General features: G+C 42.3%; 1 protein-coding gene across 1 annotated transcript in view; it reads left to right on the top strand.

Annotated features, from left to right (window-relative positions):
* The window catches only part of KLHL14 (kelch like family member 14), a 70,313-nt gene extending 55,722 nt beyond the window's left edge, over window positions 1–14,591 (top strand). The window contains exons 5-8 of the mRNA XM_066626305.1: window positions 8,558–8,748; window positions 8,859–9,017; window positions 13,420–13,577; window positions 14,451–14,591. Of these exons, the coding sequence (XP_066482402.1) occupies window positions 8,558–8,748; window positions 8,859–9,017; window positions 13,420–13,577; window positions 14,451–14,591 (649 nt within the window). The remainder of the gene's footprint in view (window positions 1–8,557; window positions 8,749–8,858; window positions 9,018–13,419; window positions 13,578–14,450) is intronic.
* Window positions 14,592–18,266: the final 3,675 nt, after the last annotated feature.

An 18,266-nucleotide genomic window follows, 5' to 3' on the forward strand; every position in this document is an offset into this window, starting at 1 on the left:
CGCCTTTCTGAGAAGTGAAATTTGCACGTGAGAAAGTAAAAAATATAATTAACAGATTTCTGTCTAGTCTGAGGTTCAGAAATACTATTCTCCTGAAAGTGGTTGGCAAACAGTAGGCACAGGGGCCAGTATTTCTCTCTTCTTCATGTGGACGGCAGCTGCAGGAGTGCCTATTGCCTAGTTTCTCTCTCCTTCAACTGGACAGCATTAGCATGAGGTTACAGTGACCACTGGTCAGAGTCTCACTCTCTGAAGCGAGCAACAGTGTGCCAGACAATGTCACTCTCTCACTGAGGCAGCCAGTAATAGGAGTATGTGAGCACAGTCCCTTTCTCTTGTGGTAGGCAGAAGCAGCATGTGAGGACAGTAGACATCAGTACAGTATTGAAATGGCCAGCAGCATGTAGGCAGAGACACAGCTGGCAAGTAGGAGGAAAGTTGTCAGGCAGGCACCGCATGGTGGCTTGGCATCAAGAAAAGACAGGCAGCACCCACTAATATGCATGGGTGATATCTTGTGGGGTCTGCCAGAGCGGAGCACATTTTGAGAGACAAACTGGCAGGTTGCAGATGGGCAGAAGAATAGCACAAATAGTAGGAACAGTAGAGATAACACCCAGATACAGCAGGGCATCAGCTTTCAGTATGTTACCCCATGGGGGCAGATTAGACAGGAGACCAGACGGGAACAGGTGACAGGTACAACTATGACAGCGGGCAGAGGCAGGCAATGCCTGGGATTCTAAATATTGTAAGAGTTCAGCATGTAGCTTGGGCCCCAGGGCCTGGGTGGAAGAGATTAGATGAGAATCACTGTTAGCTGATGGCCACAGAAGCAGTAGAGTGGAGAAGAAAGAGAGAAGACTAACAGGGAGCAGCTAGCATAATAGTGCAGGGGTATACAGGCTACAGTAGCAGTGTGTCTGACATCTGAATTTGTAAAATGCATGGCACTGTTGAGCAATTTGGGGTTGCTAGCCAAAAATTGCCAGGAGCCTTGCACATGTGGTAGCAGCTATCAAATACATGAGCAGATAAGGTGGTGGAGGAGATAGCTTGGGGGAGAACCAGGGCATGGAATGGGGAATAGGATTGGGCTGCCCATTTGTTTAGTATTTCTGATACAGAATTCTTTCAAGCCTTTAGTAATTTGCTGGCTTAGTAGGCTGTCATACAAATTAATTTTCCATGTGGTCCTCATGTCAGCCCACCATATGAGTACTGTCACCTCTTTTTGAGTAGATTCATTTTATCTGTGTAGCTACAATTTGATCTACTCCCTTCACCCTTGTTACGCATTATATCCTGGAATTCCAACTGGGATGTGAAGCAGGCTTTGGTAGAGCTATTTGGAGTGTTCTCTTCAATCAATCGCCTCCTATTCCATCCTCCAAGTGAATGAGCTGACTAATCTCCTACAAGCCAAACTACAAAGTAGAAGAAAGCAATTTTTTCATCTGTGAATCTTTTTTGTACTGTGCAACTGTATGTTCTGTAGACTATTCAGAGGGTTGTTACCTGTGCATTGGAAGAATTTTTGGTCCTTCTCTAGTGGTCAGTAGAACTGAGAGGGAAGCTCCTGGCTTTGCATTTTCATGTCATATAATGCATTATATTGTTCATGGCTGGAGGGTTATGCTCTGTAATCTTCCATGAGTTCCCAGGAAGTCCCACGAGTGATCTGTGCAGGTGCATTTCATATGAGTTACAGCTCAAAATGCTCACTGAAGAACAGTTACAGATAAGCAACTCTTTATCGGTTTCATAAAAGACAGTAGAATCTCCAAAGTTGACCACCTCTCTAAATTGACCACCTCCTTAAGTTGACCTGATTTTCACAGTATGGACCGACACTGCACTATGGGAGACCAACCTCTCTATATTGACCACCTCCATAAGTTGTATCTTGACCACTTCGACCATTGCACAGAGTATTAATTTACCCTCAGTAAGTTGCCTACCGAATGTGATACTGTGGGCCTGTGTTTTGTCTGGTTTGTCCCATCTTGGAAAAGCAAAAAGCCATGCGACAATCCCTCCCCTACGCCTGCTAGCGCGTGTGCGAAAGGTTTTTTATAAGTGGGCACACTGCACATAGCCGACAGACCTGCTCCGGCTGCCGATTGTACCTGGACATGTGAGGGACATGTGAGTTATGAGGGACATAAGGTTGCTTGTGCATAGTGAAGCCACTATCCTTTCACTTTGGTTCCCATCACCAGTGCATTACTTTACACTTATATTGAAACACAACTGCTATTTTGCTGCCTATTCTCCCGGTTTAGAGAGATCCTTCTGGAGCACTTCACAATCCCTTCTGGTCTTCACCACTCAGAAAAGTTTAATGTCATCCAAAAACTTGTCCACCTCCCTGCTTATTCCTGTTTCCAGGTCATTTATGAAGATGTTGAAAAATACCAGTCCCAGGACAGATCTTTGAGGCATTCCACTTTCCACCTCTCTCCACTTTTTTTGTCAATTGCCCATTGACACCTACTCCTTGTTTCCTGGTCCTCAAACAGTTCCCAGTCCATGAGAGGACCTGTCCTCTTTTTCCCTGACTGTGGAGTTTTCTCAACAGCTTTTAGTAAGGGACTATATCAAACACCTTCTGGCATTTAGTGAATCTGAGGAGACCCAGTGGAGGCCAGGCAGCCTAAGTAAAAAAGTGTTGCTGTTTTTTAGCTGTTGGGGCTATGTAACATGCTACATGCTATGGGCTGGCAAGGGACAGCATTGGTCTGCCTGTCTGCTATGAAACCAAGTGTTTTTTTAGCTTATTTTTTTTTTTAAGTTTATGAATTTTCAGGGTTTTTTTTTAAACACTGATTGTGGGCTGCTTATACTGTCTCTTGATATAGATATAGATGATATAAATAGTAAGTATCACAAGAGGATCAGTTCTCATTGATATTTGCAATAAAACTTTTAAAAAATCCAGTCTAAATAATAACTTGGCCTTGCATTTGTTGTCGTGGGAGCTAAACATGATAATATTTAAATGCCTTTTTTTCTGTATGTTGACCACCTCCCTATGTTGACCAATTTCCTCCAGTCCCTTGGGTGGTCAGCTTAAAGAGGTTCTACTGCACTAACTTCGGCACAATTCTCCATCCCTGCCTCTGACCCAGAAAGCAGAGTGTTAATAGAAACAAGCCATTTGATGTATTTCAAGACAGAAATGATGTGAAAATTGTTCAATCTGAGCAAATTTTAAGAGGTCAGATGGTTTTATTGTTGGTGCTTAAAGGAAATGAAAAAGGAAGACTTGTAATTACAAAACATAGCATAACGTTTGATTAAAATCACTATAGTTGACAGAGTCCCCTAAAAAGATCTTGACATTGGTATGATCAGTAATAATTCTGGTAGCTGTTCAGTCTAAGATTGGTAATTAAATTCTAAGTTTCAGAGCATAAATTCATGCCTGTGGGAATCAAGGAAGAATTTCTTTTACCTTTCCCATGTAACTGGATTATAAAGTTTAGCTAAGTTCATTACAGGGATTTTTCACAAGTCACTGCAGGACTTGTAGCTGGACCGATATCCTGATCCACAAGAGTAATTTGATGTAATTTCTCTTACTAGAGATGGTAGTATATTTCTGGGAACCAGATGTATATAAAGGGATGATTTCTTTTCTAAACTGAATTTTTAAGTGCAATATTTTATCATGGAGGACTTTTTATAGCAATTAAATTTTACATTAATTAACTAGAGCTCTATGGCTCAAGTGTAATTTATTTAGTGGAAAAGAAGTATAAGAGAACTTAAAATCTTTACTATTGGGACTTTGCACATAAAATACCCATTTAATCAAAAGAATGAAGCAGACTTACTGTTTCATTTTTGCTCCTAACAGTGACACTATGTGGATGAAGTCAAGAATGCACAGAGAGGATAAATTTATTCAGAACTTGTTTCTAAAGATAGTTGGAGCTATAAAAAACAAACAAAAAACTCCTAACCTTGTCATTTATAATCTTGCCCCCTAAAAAAGCTGAGAGATCAACTTTTTAATTATTTTATTCAGTTTTACTTGTTTAAACATATGCCTCAATTACTTATATATTTTACACTGCAAAAAAAAATGTGGTTAACATTTTCAGTTCAGCTGGCATTATTCATATTAATGAAAATATTAATATGCATTCCTGTGAAGAAGTCTGTGCACATTGAGAATCCAAGAACAGAAGTGGGCATATGTAGGCTGTTTTCGTATGTAACTTTCATATGTTCAGATGCAGTATAGCACACCAGCTGGAATGTACAGTTGAATTGAAAATGGACTCTCTTAAGCTTTCTATCCCATGTTACCGATATTCACCTGTGCATACAACTATCACAGGAGAGACTCCAAGGTCCTCTTTGTATCATTATTTATTTATTTCACATTTTTTCCCTGCCACCCTTCATTCCAAAAGGAGCACTCAAAGCAGCTTACAATATGAAAAGCAATACAAAAAAGTAAAATCATATAAAAACAACAAAATTAAGCTAAAGCAGACCCAAAGTGAAATAACAAAATATAAAAGAAACAGAAGTTAAGCCAAATGTTTGTCTCAACAAAAGATATTTAAATGGTGACAAAAACCATCAAAATTTGAATCAATCTCATAATGCAGTATGAATTTCATAATGTAGGGAGTTTCACATTCTGGACTCAGCCACGGAGAAGTTCTTTCTCCTCATTCCCATAATCCAGTAATTCCGAAACTGTGAGCTATGGCCCCAGGGAGCCCCAGAAACCAGCCAGGGAACCACAGAATCCTTGTGGAAAACCCACTTCCCTAAAATTCTAAAATATATAGGATTTTAGCCCTAACAGGGAGCTGTAACCAATGGCCAAGTAGGTCAAGGGAGCCGCCAATTGAAAAATTTGGGAACCACTGCTATAAACTGTACCTCAGCCAGTGGTGAGACATGCAAAAGAGCCTCCCAAGTTGACCACAGTGGGTGGGCAGGTCCATACAGGAGAAGATAGTCCTTAAGGTATCCTGATCTTAAGTCATGTAAGGCTTTAAAGGTGATAACCAGCACTCTGACTGTGCCTGGAAATGAGCTGGCAAGCTGCAAGTTGGTTCCTACTCCATAAAACTGGCTTTGGTTGAAAGCCTCACAGTTGCATTTTAATCAGCTGAAGGGCCCAACTCCATGCCAGCTACTGTCAGCGGAATGGGCACACTTGCAGTCATAAATGTGCTGTAAAGCACGTTGCAACCATGTGGAGGCCAGGGCCATCAGAAGGTCTTTTCTGGCACTGGAGCGTCCTCCGCTGACCAGGAGAAGTGCCAGAAGTGCCAGGTGGCAGGGAGGTGGTGGAAGTGAGACAAGAAGGGCAAGTTTTGGGATAGGGGGAGGGTGGCCTGGGAGGCAGTACAGGCCTGGGAGGGTGGCGGGGATGGCAGTAGAGGCTGCCACCATATTCTGTCCTCCCTCCTGTATCTGAAAGCCTGACATGGGCTACTCAGATCTGCACTAGCTATTGAACTTTACAGATTTGTGTAGACCCATAAGGGCTGCCCGGGCCTGACATGGGGTAAAAGAACCAATGCTCCCTCACCCTGAGGAGACCTCCGGCTGCTTCCTTGGCCCCACAGGATACAGTGGTGGCTGTTGCATCAAAATAGGAACTTATATAAGCAACTTTACCCACAAAATGTTTGCAATCTGGTCATAGTGGGTTATTGAGTAATTGTCTTCCACTGCCTGTTGACCATAATACAAGCAGCCTCATACTTTACAGAATAGCTATCTCCTATTACGTTTTCAGAAATGGGAGTTATTTTCAGGGACACTAAAGGTGACTTGAAAACACAGCATGAAAATATGCTTTCTGTCAATACTGATTTCTGACTAGAGTCATTAAAATTTGTGTTACATGTGGAACCCTACAAAATAGATAAGACTTGAGAGTTAGCCAGATATAAACCATTGTTGGAGGGCAAGAATGTTATGCAAGAAAAGTTGTTCTATTTGCAGTAGTGCAGAAAGAAGGAAAAAAATGATAATTGAAGAAAAAAATCTGATGATGTGGTTCTCTTAGTAAATTGGGAACAATGACCCTTGAAGGACCATAAAGAAAGTGAATGTCAAGATAATTTATTATTGTTACATTATCTAGCCCATTTTTTACTCTGTCTTACTGAGTTATCTCCTTCTGTGATACCAAATGCTCCAAATATTAATGTGTTCCTTTTCCAATCCTTCACTAGCAATAAAATCAACATATAGTTTCAAAGGTAATCATTTGTCTCATACTAGTTGTGTCTGTTAATTGTTAAAACTACCAAAAAAAATTCTTCTAAAAATCCACAGTAGGGAATGTGCAGAGATATACAATCCAGTCGCACACACCAGTTCAAAGGTGGTCAATGAATACGCAGAGGTCTATATATGCAGAAGATTCTCTTCAGTGTTGCATGTGCAGAGCATCACCTTCCATTAAAAAGAATAGTGCAGTCATCCTTTCGAGAGCCTTCCTGTGTACACCAGAACTGTACGCAGAGCTGGCCTGATGCAACCAAATGAGTATTCCAAACAATTGCAGGGCATTATGTTTCTAAGAGAGGCACACCATTTATTAGATCTGGCTGAGGGAAACAGACATGCTGCACAATCCATGTGATGTGTCACAGAATCCCTTGAGACATCACAGAGGAGTGTCTCTCCCTCTCACCACGTGACATAATCTTCAAGAGTACTTAATGCATTTTTTCCCAGCCCACAGGTTTACACATTTGGTCCCTGTTCCATATATGCAATATTGGGCAGAAATGGCTTAATGATATCACAGAAGGTGTTGGTTCACAGCAGTCTTCAACAAAGCACCACATGACCACAGTTGCATCTCCTGTGGCATTGCAGGTGTCTTGGGATGTGACAAAATGTCCTGTGGAGGTCCTAGTAGGTCAAGGAGCTTTGGACAATAGTTAACTGGAAACCTTTAGTTAATGGTACCTACCAGTGCAGGCCCTTTACAGTGTAAATTATTATTAATTATGTAGTATCTAGTCCTTTCTTACACTAATGCTCAAAAAACTTAACCAGCTCACTTTTCCACTATAGAATGTTTCTGCTGCCACCACTGCAGTTGGGATAAGCAACTGTCTTCACTAAGAATATATGTGTGTTTACCAGCACAGATATATATGGTATATATTTAGTTGTTTTTTTTTTAAGAACATAGGAACGTGCCTTCTATTGAGTCAGACCTTTGTTCCATCTAATTCAGTATTGTCTACACTTCCTGGCAGCAGCTCTCCATGGTTTCACATAAGGCTTTTTCCCAACTGTACCTGGAAATGTCAGGGATTGAGCCTAGGACCTTCTCCATGCAAAAAAAAAAAAAAGTCTCCTCAACTACACTATGGCCTCTCCACAGACTTAACTAAAGGCACAATCCTATCCTGCACTGGAACAGACAAACCAAGAGGCTTGCACTGTATCCAGCACAGGATAGGTGCCCAAAGTGGCTCAGCCAGAGGTAAAGGGAAACTTTTCCCCTTACCTCCAGGTAAGGTTCCCTGGTCCCTATGGGTCTCCTTGGACTGGCGCCACCTCCTGAAGTGGCACAAATCCGAGGAGAGCAGAGCGGCTTGAAGCTGCTCTAAACTCCCTGAGAAAGGGGTTGGGATCTGGCATAACCGCCAGGTCCCAGCCCCGCCTCCCGCTTCCCATCCCCCTGCCCCCCGGGCTGCCTACTGCCCGCCCTCCCCCATCCCGGAATGCCTCCATCCTGCCTCCTCCTCGCCCACCCCAGAGTCTTCCGTCAGCCAATGCAAGACTCGGTGCCTCTGTCAGTGCAGAGGCCTGTGTTGGCCTCTTCGGGCCAACCTCCGAGGAGGTGCTAACATGCCTTACTGCATGTTTGCAACCCTCCTGGGCCAGTACAAGGGACTTGTGCCAGCCCAAGGACCAGTCAGGATTGCGCTCTAAAGCTCCTGAAGTCCTGGTAGCCTCCACTACTGGAGAAGTACTCTTTCCTTGTAAAAGTTCTCTTTGCTTATGTCATCCATCCATCTTGTTACCTGTAAAAGCTCCCATTGCTGTTCTTTGTCCAGGTAAAGCATGGGAGAAACCTTTTCTTACCAATGCCACTCCAGTGGTAAAATGAGGCAGCATGCATCATGTATTTTAGTTTGTTAAAAATTAAGAAGCAAACTGGGTGGTATAGGTTCATCTTCAGTGATTCACTGAAGAACTGATAGCGGCAGAGGGATGGGCAGGTTATAGAAAAAAGGATTACACACTATCACCAGTAATGCTAGAAACCACTCCTTCAGATCAGGTAAGACAATGGCACTGTGTCCGTTCATACCAGAAAGAACTGCATTTCCATTGCAATAGAAGGCCCCAAAACAACTACAAATGAGTAATGTTAAAACCTGGGGTGACACCTGGGGGGGAAAATGGGAATGCAGCAGGCTGAGAATAAAATGAGTGAATGGTTGTTAGAACAAAAACTGACATATTGCTTGAGACACCATGATAGAATTAATTTTAGTTACTAGAAACTAAATGCTCCATTTGGTTGTTGTTTTTTTCCTTTCTCTAGGAGAGCCAGTTTTTATGCCTGTCGGCTTGACAAAAACTTGTACGTGATTGGCGGAAGAAATGAAACTGGCTACTTGTCAAGTGTGGAATGCTATAATTTAGAAACAAATGAGTGGCGTTATGTATCTTCCCTACCACAGCCTTTGGCAGCACATGCAGGAGCTGTACATAATGGCAAAATCTATATTTCAGGCAAGTTCGTTTCCAGATTTATCTTGGTGTCAACACAAAGCCACATCTACCAAATTCTTCTTTAAAATGATATCTTCAGTGTCATTAATAAAGGCATACTTTATTTCTAGGAGGTGTCCACAATGGTGAATACGTCCCCTGGCTGTACTGCTATGACCCAGTTATGGATGTTTGGGCTAGAAAACAGGACATGAACACAAAGAGAGCAATCCATACATTGGCTGTGATGAATGATCGACTGTATGCAATTGGAGGAAATCATTTGAAAGGTTACATTTTTAATAGCAAAACAACGTAATATCATGCCTTTTGATAAATACTTTTTTTTGTTGTAGTCATAGTTAACTAAGTTAAAAACCCTGCCACACAATTTAGCATGATGTTGAGCCAGCAATTTAAAAAAATTATAACAGTACATTAAATAAGTGAGTAATGAATGCTTTTAGATAATAAAAAATGGGAACTTCCATTACTCAGAAGCATGGATGATTTGTCATTACCATGAATTCACTGTAACAAACAGATTATTTTTGACCCAAATTGCCAGCAATATTTGCCTCCGTAAATCATTTTCTAGATATGCAGTTGGAAAGCAGCTCTGTTCAGCAACAATTTGTAGATTTCAGAATCTCATTAAATATTTAGCAATATCTAAAATCCCTATTCACCTTAAAACATTGTATACATATTCTAAAAATCATTCTCTGAATTCATTATGTGTAAGATTTTATTACAGCACAGAGAGGTAGAATGAACCAATCCTACCAGCTCTAGCCTGGCCATAGGTAGCAGAATGACCTCCAATCCCTAAAAGCTAAAAACATTCTCTTTTAAAACTGGAGTGACCAATCTTATAGTCTAAGTTAGGGCGCAGTCCTAACCAACTTTCCAGTACTGACATAGCTGTGCCAATGGGGCGTGCACTGCATCCTGCAGTGGGGGGGGGCAGTCAAGGGGGCCTCCTCAAGGCAAGGGCATGCTTGTCACCTTACCTTGGGGCTGCATTACAACTAGGTCAGTGCTGGAAAGTTGGTTAGGATTGTGCCCTTAGTTGTTCTCTCTAGGGCAGCCATTTTCAACCACTGTGCCATGGCACACTGGTGTGCCACAGATGGTCTGCAGGTGTGCCCTGAGAATTTGGGGAAGGGTCATTTATTAGAAGGGCCACTGGGGGATGTGAGCCCCTGCTGTCTATGGTTGTGCCTTGTCAATTGTCAAAAAAATTGATGGTGTGCCTTGACAATTTTAGCACTTTGGCAGTGTGCCGTGAGATGAGAAAAGTTGAAAATCGCTGCTCTAGGGATTTACTTATCTCAGTTGCACCCTGCCATAAATACAGCTGATGACTAGGAGATGAGGCAGGGTGACTTGGAAAGGAGAGCTTCTTAGGAACCTTCAATTATTGGGTTGTATTTTACCCCTAACACGTGTGAAAGGACGTTCTTGCACATAAACTTTTCTGTCCCCTCCTTCTGACTGTAGTCGGCTCTCAGATTCATTCATCTCTGGAGCAAGATGTGGTCGGTCTGTGGAACTCCTTGCCACAGGATGTGGTGCTGGCGTCTAGCCTAGACGCCTTTAAAAGGGGATTGGACGAGTTTCTGGAGGAAAAATCCATTATGGGGTACAAGCCATGATGTGTATGCGCAACCTCCTGATTTTAGAAATGGGTTAAGTCAGAATGCCAGATGTAGGGGAGGGCACCAGGATGAGGTCTCTTGTTATCTGGTGTGCTCCCTGGGGCATTTGGTGGGCCGCTGTGAGATACAGGAAGCTGGACTAGATGGGCCTATGGCCTGACCCAGTGGGGCTGTTCTTATGTAAGATGCTAGAGGGATGCTACTAAGGAAGGGAGATCAACCAGAAATTCCCTCCTTGCATGGACAAAAGTGCCTTCTGTTCATGCAAGTAAAAGAACTATTGAGAATTTAAATTATTAGCCATTTAATTTTTAAGGCATATTTAAACAAATTTATCATTCAGTACAATTTCTGTAAATGCAAATACACACTTTAATAAGTTCCCTTTCCCTAGAAATTTCTGAATACAGTTTTGGGTTTCCCCCAATTTCCTTTGATGTACTCCATTCAAAATGAAATGTGTTAGATGAATTGCATTTTATGCTCCTTTTAATTGTGGAAAAAATGAAATGCTGTCTATCATTTTCACAACATTTGAAAAAAGACTTTTGTATCCAAGTGATGAGCTCAGCTCAGAAGGGCTATAGTGTTCTGCTAAATGAATAGCAGAGTATTTGCTTGTGACGGTCTTCATTATAGTGTCAGTATCATCTTTTCTTCATGATAGTGTGTCTTGCAGTTTATTACATTAATGTTTGATAGTTTCTGATTCCTTGACAATGATACCACACCTGTTTTATATTTACATTCAACACCAGTGGATCATAATCAAAATAAAAACCAATCTAAAAACATTAAGGACATACTCAATCAAAATGTTCTCAGGCAAGCCTCACTGAGAGGGCAGAAGTTATACTGTGCTCTTGTGCAACTCCCACTCGTCTGAATGAAATCTGAGGAGGAGAATTTTCCACTGGAATATGCTTCCAAAGCTTGCCAGTTAAATTCCAAATAACCAATCTACATACACACATGACAAAGATAATAGAAATCATGCACCTAGATAACACTGATCTTACATACCAGCAACTATCCCAGTAAATGCCCCTTGTAGCTGATGACAGTATGTGTCTGCTGTTGTGATCAGAATTTAAAAGTTGAGTGCAGAAGATTGTGGCAACATTGATTGTCCTATCGTATTCCTCCCCCCCCCCCACTAGTGCAGCCTCTGCCTAGGGCCACCCCCCTTTTCCACTCCCTGACCCGGAAATAATTGCAGCAACATCATCATGTCATTGCAATCACTTCCAGAACCACACCAGGAGTTGAATCCAATCCATGATTCCACGCCGCTCTGAGCCACCCCCTTTTCCTCCCCTCCAGGGGAGAGAGAAGACGCAGCCCAGAGAGGCACAGAATTGCACCTGGAGTGGCTGCAACTCCTGGTGCAATGCTGCTCTGGTCCGCATCTTTCCTCTCATCCTGTAAAGGAAGAAAGGCAGGGGGTGACCCAGATCATGCAGAATCACGCCCGGTGTGGCTGCAACTTGCTTGATTTTGGGTCACCCGCACCTTCTTCAGGAGGAGGTTTTTTTAAGGGAAAGAAGCTGGCAGAGGTGCCAGCTTCTTTCTCTTTAATAAAAAAAAAAGATAAAACACAGGCAGTGGGGAGTGAGGCTGGTGGCACCACCCCCGTAGGTATGGTGCCCTTGGCATTTACCCCCCTTGCCCCTCAGATACACCACTGAGTGCAGCTGCACTAAAAAGGTGTGTGCTGTATCTAGTGGGAGGTGTGTGGATTGAGAGGCTTTGGAGTGAAAAGGGGATTTAAATCCCCTTACCCTTTGTAAGTGTCCCACTCTGCAGTGGGTCTCCTCAGACCTGCGTTAGCTCTTTAGCTGGTACAAATCCAAGAAGAGAAAGAGAGCAGGGAGGCTGAGAAAAAGGAGGATAGGATCCAGCGCATGCCAATACTGCTGGATGTACCCCATCCTGTAGGCTCTCTGCCCCCACCACCCATTCCACCCCCACCACCCCCTCCTGCCTTCCCTAACATCCTACCTACCTTGGTGGGTGGCTGGCAATCATTTGACGTGAACAGAAAGGCTCTGCCCTTCTGTAGGTGCCCCAGCAGTGTGCTACTTTACATGATGTTGGAGGTGCTTTTACAGCAACTGTAAAGCAGACAGCACTGGCAGAATGCTAGTTCCATCAGTGCTTCATGCCCATAGGACTGTCCCACTATTCAGGCAGTCCTCATTATCCATGGGGGTTCTGTTTCCAGAACCCTGTGGATAAGGAAAACTGCGGGTATTTAAGCCTGCAGTTTTCGCCCCTCTCCCGAACCCAACCAGAGCAGAACTTCAGTCATATTACAGGCAAGCCATGTTATCAGTGAGTTCAATACCCCCAGATTTCTTCATCTGTGGGTCCCCCAACCCATGATGCAGGCCGGCCTGGAGCTGTGCTTCCCTTCACCACTGGAGCCCCTTCTGAAGCCCTCAGAGGCCGCAAGTGTCCTCGGTGGCCTCTGTGGGCTTCAGAATGAAGCCAGGAGACATTTAAAGGCAACTTCTGGGTTTCAGTGAAAATCAGAAGGTGTCTAAACGATTCCGGACTTCATTCTGAAGTCCACAGAGGCTGCAGGAGGACACTTGCGGCCTCTGATGGATTCAGAAGAGCTTCTGGAGGTGAGGGGAGCACAGCTCCAGACTCCAAGTCAGACTGCATCATGAGTTCAGGAATCTACAGATGAAGAAATCAGTGGTATCGAACCCATGGATAACATGGGCCACTTGTAATATGCTTTTACAATTTAGTTTTTAAAGACAAATTTACTTGATTAAAAATAAAATTGTCATTGAAAAAATGTCTTCATTAATTTCCATTATCATCATCATCATCATCATCATCATCATCATCATCTGCTTTTCAAAAAAGACTAGTTCACAAAGTGGTTTACATAATAAGATAAATGCAGTGGTGCTTCCTTGTCCCCATAATGCTTACAATCGAAAGAAAAAATACAGAAGACTATGGTCATTCTTTTCTAATAAATTCTTTCAAATTATTTTGTGAATGTACAATATAGGTTTTTCTCATCTTGATGTCATGCTTGTGGAATGCTATGACCCAAAAGGCGATCAGTGGAATATTTTGCAGACTCCTATTTTAGAGGGTCGCAGTGGTCCTGGATGTGCAGTTCTTGACGACAGCATTTACCTTGTAGGAGGCTACAGCTGGAGTATGGTATGTATCTGTTGTCTGAAAATGGCTCCTCTAGCTTTTATTTGAGAGCATGCTATGACCATTACAGGTGGAGCCTGTTTATCTGTAGATTTTATGTCCACAGATCTGGCTCAACATGGGTCCCCCAGACCCACCTTGAGCCAGACTTGGCTCCACCCGAAACCTCTGAAGGGGTCCGGAGTGTCTGCCCACGGGCTCTGCAGGCTTCAGAATGGCTGAAGAGGCCAAAAAAAGTCCTTGAAATCTGGTACTCTGTAGCAATGAACGAGCTGATCCTGGCTGCTTTGGAAATAAGGCAAGACTGAGCAATCTTTGCCAACATTGAAAAACAACCTAGCTCAGTAGTTCCCAAACTGTGAGCCATGGAAACCAGCCAGGCAGCTGCAGAATCCTCTAAAAAAATCTCAAAAAACACCTCTGCTTTCCAGAACCCTCTACCACATTTTTGTTTGTTTGTTTGTTTGTTAACACAGTACTGGACATTTGGGTTTTATGTAAATTATTTTCATGCTGAATAGATTTTATAGGCTTTGCTCTTACTTAAGAGGTGTCCGCTTCTGGTGTAGTCTTTTGTTTTGATATTTTTAATGTTTAATAGAAATTTATAAACTACTGTTTTAAATGTGATGTTATGGTTTTATAAGCTGCTTTGGTTGCCCTTTGGGGAGAAAGCAGGATACAAATTGAGTAAATAAATAAGAGATTAAGGAATTGTGTCTAAACCCTGGCGGTCTAAATGCACATGTTTGTTGTGAAAATTGAGTGCAAGAGCAATCAATGACCATGGCTTTTCTAGCTAAACTTATGACATTATCCAGGTTATGCTCAGATGTAATGTATTGGCTTATTCAGTGAGACTGTGTTACGTTACAGGGCGCCTACAAATCCTCAACAATTTGTTACAGTCCTGAGAAAGGAACCTGGACAGAGCTTGAAGGTGATGTAGCTGAGCCCCTTGCAGGCCCCGCTTGCTCTACTGTCATACTACCAGCATGTGTGCCATACAACAAATAACATTCTGGAAATACTGACATAAACACTGTTACATTCTGGAATGTAAAAAAGAGTGGCATAAATATTTTAAAGAACAGAGTTCCTGGTACTACAAATGACAAGTTTTCTACCCCTACATCTGCATTTATTATTTTAAAAGAGGGCTACATACTGCTCCCACTTCAGATAGAGACTGGTACCTTGACAGACAGACAAGTAGCTTAAACGCATGGAACATTGCACATGTTGACTGACGGCCATTTCAGATTGATCTTCATGTTTCTCTGCTATAGACCCTCGTATTGATTCTAAATTTAAAAAGGAAAAAAAAAGTGCTAAACATCCAAATACTGCCTGAACGAACAAGATTATTATTGTGCATTGTGTTTTTAACTGCATGGGATCTATGTTGAAGTCATGATGATGTTCACAAATGATTCATGATTCAGATACTCAAAAGCATTGAATTGCAGAGTTGTATCCTCCGTTTTAACCCTAATCCATGGCTGCTTTGTGTCCTCTGCAAGCAACACATCATTAGAAGGAAGATCATAAGAGGTAATGGCATAATAATAATGATGCTGCTGCTTTGAACAACTTTGAACATGTACTCTGCCCTCAAATTTCCATGTAACGATACAGAAAAGAATCAGAAGGTTTTCTGATTAATTATTCTCACAACTAAAGTTTCGGAATTGTTGTGATTCTCTGTTCTAATTCGCACTAGTCAAAATCCAGAATCATTCTCCAAAAGTCTATAAATTCTGATTTTGTTCCCATGAAATGGAGAAAATTATTTTGGCCTATACAAGCAATTTGGGGTGGGGGTAGGGTTGAAGTTTTTATTCAGCTTCCTTGCTGTTATAAATATCAACGTGCTTCTTAACAATTATTTTGGTTATTTTATTAGTTAAAATTCATTTTCCCATTTATCTGTGAAGACGAGAAGCCAGAATTCAACAGATCTTTTATAAGGTTTGGATTGCGTGACATCCACAGGTCTCTGACAAGTAGCTATAATTCACTTCTCTGAATTACTTTCAAACTTGCATAAAATAAAGGCTTAATGTCATGGATGAAATGATATATGAACCTAGCTCTAGGAGATTCACTAAACATTACACACAGCAGTGCAGATATAATGTAAAGTTGGGTACAGAGGGATTCCTGGGATCCTATCACCTTCCTTCCTTCTCCAAAGCAAAGGATCTGCAGCTTCCAGGCATCTCTCCAGAAAAGCGTACTTTTTGCTTTCTTTATGTGTTGCTTTACAGCTCCAGAGTGCAAGATGCCTTGGGAAGTGCCATGTACTGCTAACCATTGGTCACAGATGGAGTGACTAAGCAGCCACAGCCATTTCCTTATAGAAGCGGGCTTAGCTTCTTTTCCCATCAACTGTTCCAAAAAGGGTGGAGCAGCCAATACTGAGAGGCAGCTCTGTGAACGCATAGTCTTTGTTTCTTTTTTAACTTCTGGTTTTAGAGGAGACAGGAAGCTGCCAGACTCATAACAAGGGTTGCTTATTAACACCTAATTAGCACCTAATTTACTGCAGTATTTCAAAAATAAGCCCATGCAAGTTGCATTTCTGATACTATAAATTGTGCTATTTCAAAAACATACCAATTAAGAGTGTGTAAATCAAGAGCTACCAGTACAAATATTGTAATAGATAAGTAAATAAATCGGAGAAAGCAGTGGCAGAGCCTTGCTAATCATAGAGAACAATTTATCTGGCAATTTATACCCCAATTCTCTGCCCCTGAACAGGCCCTCAAGGGAGCTTTCATCAGTTAAAAATACAATAACTGAGGGTGCAATTCTAACCCACTAACTTTCCAGCAGTGACATAAGGGCAATGCAGCTCTGAGGTAAGGGAACAAACATTTGAGGAGGCCTCCGTGATTGACACGTGAGTGCAGGATGTAGCACATTAGCACTGGTACACCAGTGCTGGAAAGCACTGACATAAGGGGTTAGGATTGCACCCAGAATATTCTAAAACATATCCCAATAAAAAAAAAATCAAAAATAATAACCACAAACCAAATGACCAACAGAGCTCTGAGATCATCTTAGAAGCAGGGAAAAACAATCACTTATGCAGATATTAACTGAGAGCACAATCCTATTTTGGTGAAGCGACTGCTGTACCGGCACTAGATGTCACAAATATGCCATAAAGCATGCTTGCCGCAGTGCCAGCATGGAGGCCTTCCCTGCCCCGCTGACATTGCACCCTGTAGTCCAGCTGCTGGCTGAGGTAAGAGTCGCACCAGGCAGCAGAAGAGCAGTGGGAGCATGGATCAGAGGCAGGGAGGGTGGAACGGGGGTGGGTCACGTCTGGGATAGGGAAGGATTAGTGGAGCAGGACTCTGCCATATCCTAACCCCCCCACCCCCTTCCTGGGCCTGCTGGCTTTATATGGAGCTGCTCGGACTGGCTCCTGCTATTTAGCCAGCACAGATCCAAGAAGTTCCATAGGGTAGGCTGGAGCACATCTCAGCATAAGGGAACAAATATCCCCTTACCCCAAGGAGACTTTGAGCCTGCCCCTGAGCTACGCTGAATACAGTGGAGGTCATGTGACTCCACTGCACAAGCACCACTTAAGATTTGGCTGTCAATCACCCACTTTAGAATAGCTGTCCCACATTCTTTATTCCAACATAAGCATATAGTAGCATGCAAGATGCAAGTCAGTGGTAAATGCAGAATTTTTGCCATGCCTTTCCTCCTCTTAATTCTACAGCAGCAATCAGGTCTGATCCCTCCATCTTTGGGTAACTGTTCAGATCTGGGCACAACAAGCATTAATTTCAACCTGATCTACCCAATTAAGCTAACCACAGTGAGATGCAGTTCTTTCATATCTGTGCGTTTCAAAGTAAAGGCAGACATGATATAAAAACCAAACTCATCGTAGGTTTCTTAGCCATGGGGTGAATGCCTGCCTCCTGGCTTTGCAGCTGAAATGACAGACAAACCAGCAAATCAAATGCCTGATCAGTGGTCAGTTTTGTGCCTCTCTCCCATGATTCAGGTAGGTTATCTGATCAATATAGCATTGGGCCCAGTTTTCCAAAAGCAGTATTTATGAATATCAGAGATAAACAAGATATAACCCTGAAAGAGAAATAGGGTTTAAAACTTACAAACTGTTGCACAGGAATGTGATAATTTGGGTTGGAGCTGAGGCACTACATGATAAGGGGTTAACCCTTTTCCTAATGAAAATCCATGTCCAGGAAGCTGGGGGTGGGTGTAGGTGCCCATATTGTACCTGCTTTTTTTCTCCTATTTGGTTTATAACAGCAAGGGAGGAGGTGCTTTGAAAAAATTACAAGCAAGATAGGTTGAAACTGCTCTCCATGCCAACACAGTCTTTATCCAATTTAGGTCTCCCCATGGGTGTTTTCAAACCTAAAGAAAAAAAAATCAAGAGATTTAATAGATGGCCAAAGAAAAGAGAACACAATTGGTAGGAAATTGTATCTTGGATTTAGGATACTAAGAAGGTGATAAAAGATAAATGGAGAATTAAGCTGTAGATGTATTTTTGCTACTCCATTGTTATTGCTACTGCTACCCTTGTTTTGCTAATGCTCAGTCTGTTGTCACTTGCACAGAACTAGCAGAGAGTCAGGGCACAATCCTAACAAGGTCTACTCAGAAGTAAGTCTTATTTTGTTCAAT

The sequence above is a fragment of the Tiliqua scincoides genome, chromosome 4 (genome assembly GCF_035046505.1).
Source record: "Tiliqua scincoides isolate rTilSci1 chromosome 4, rTilSci1.hap2, whole genome shotgun sequence".
Taxonomy (NCBI): Eukaryota; Metazoa; Chordata; class Lepidosauria; order Squamata; family Scincidae; genus Tiliqua; species Tiliqua scincoides.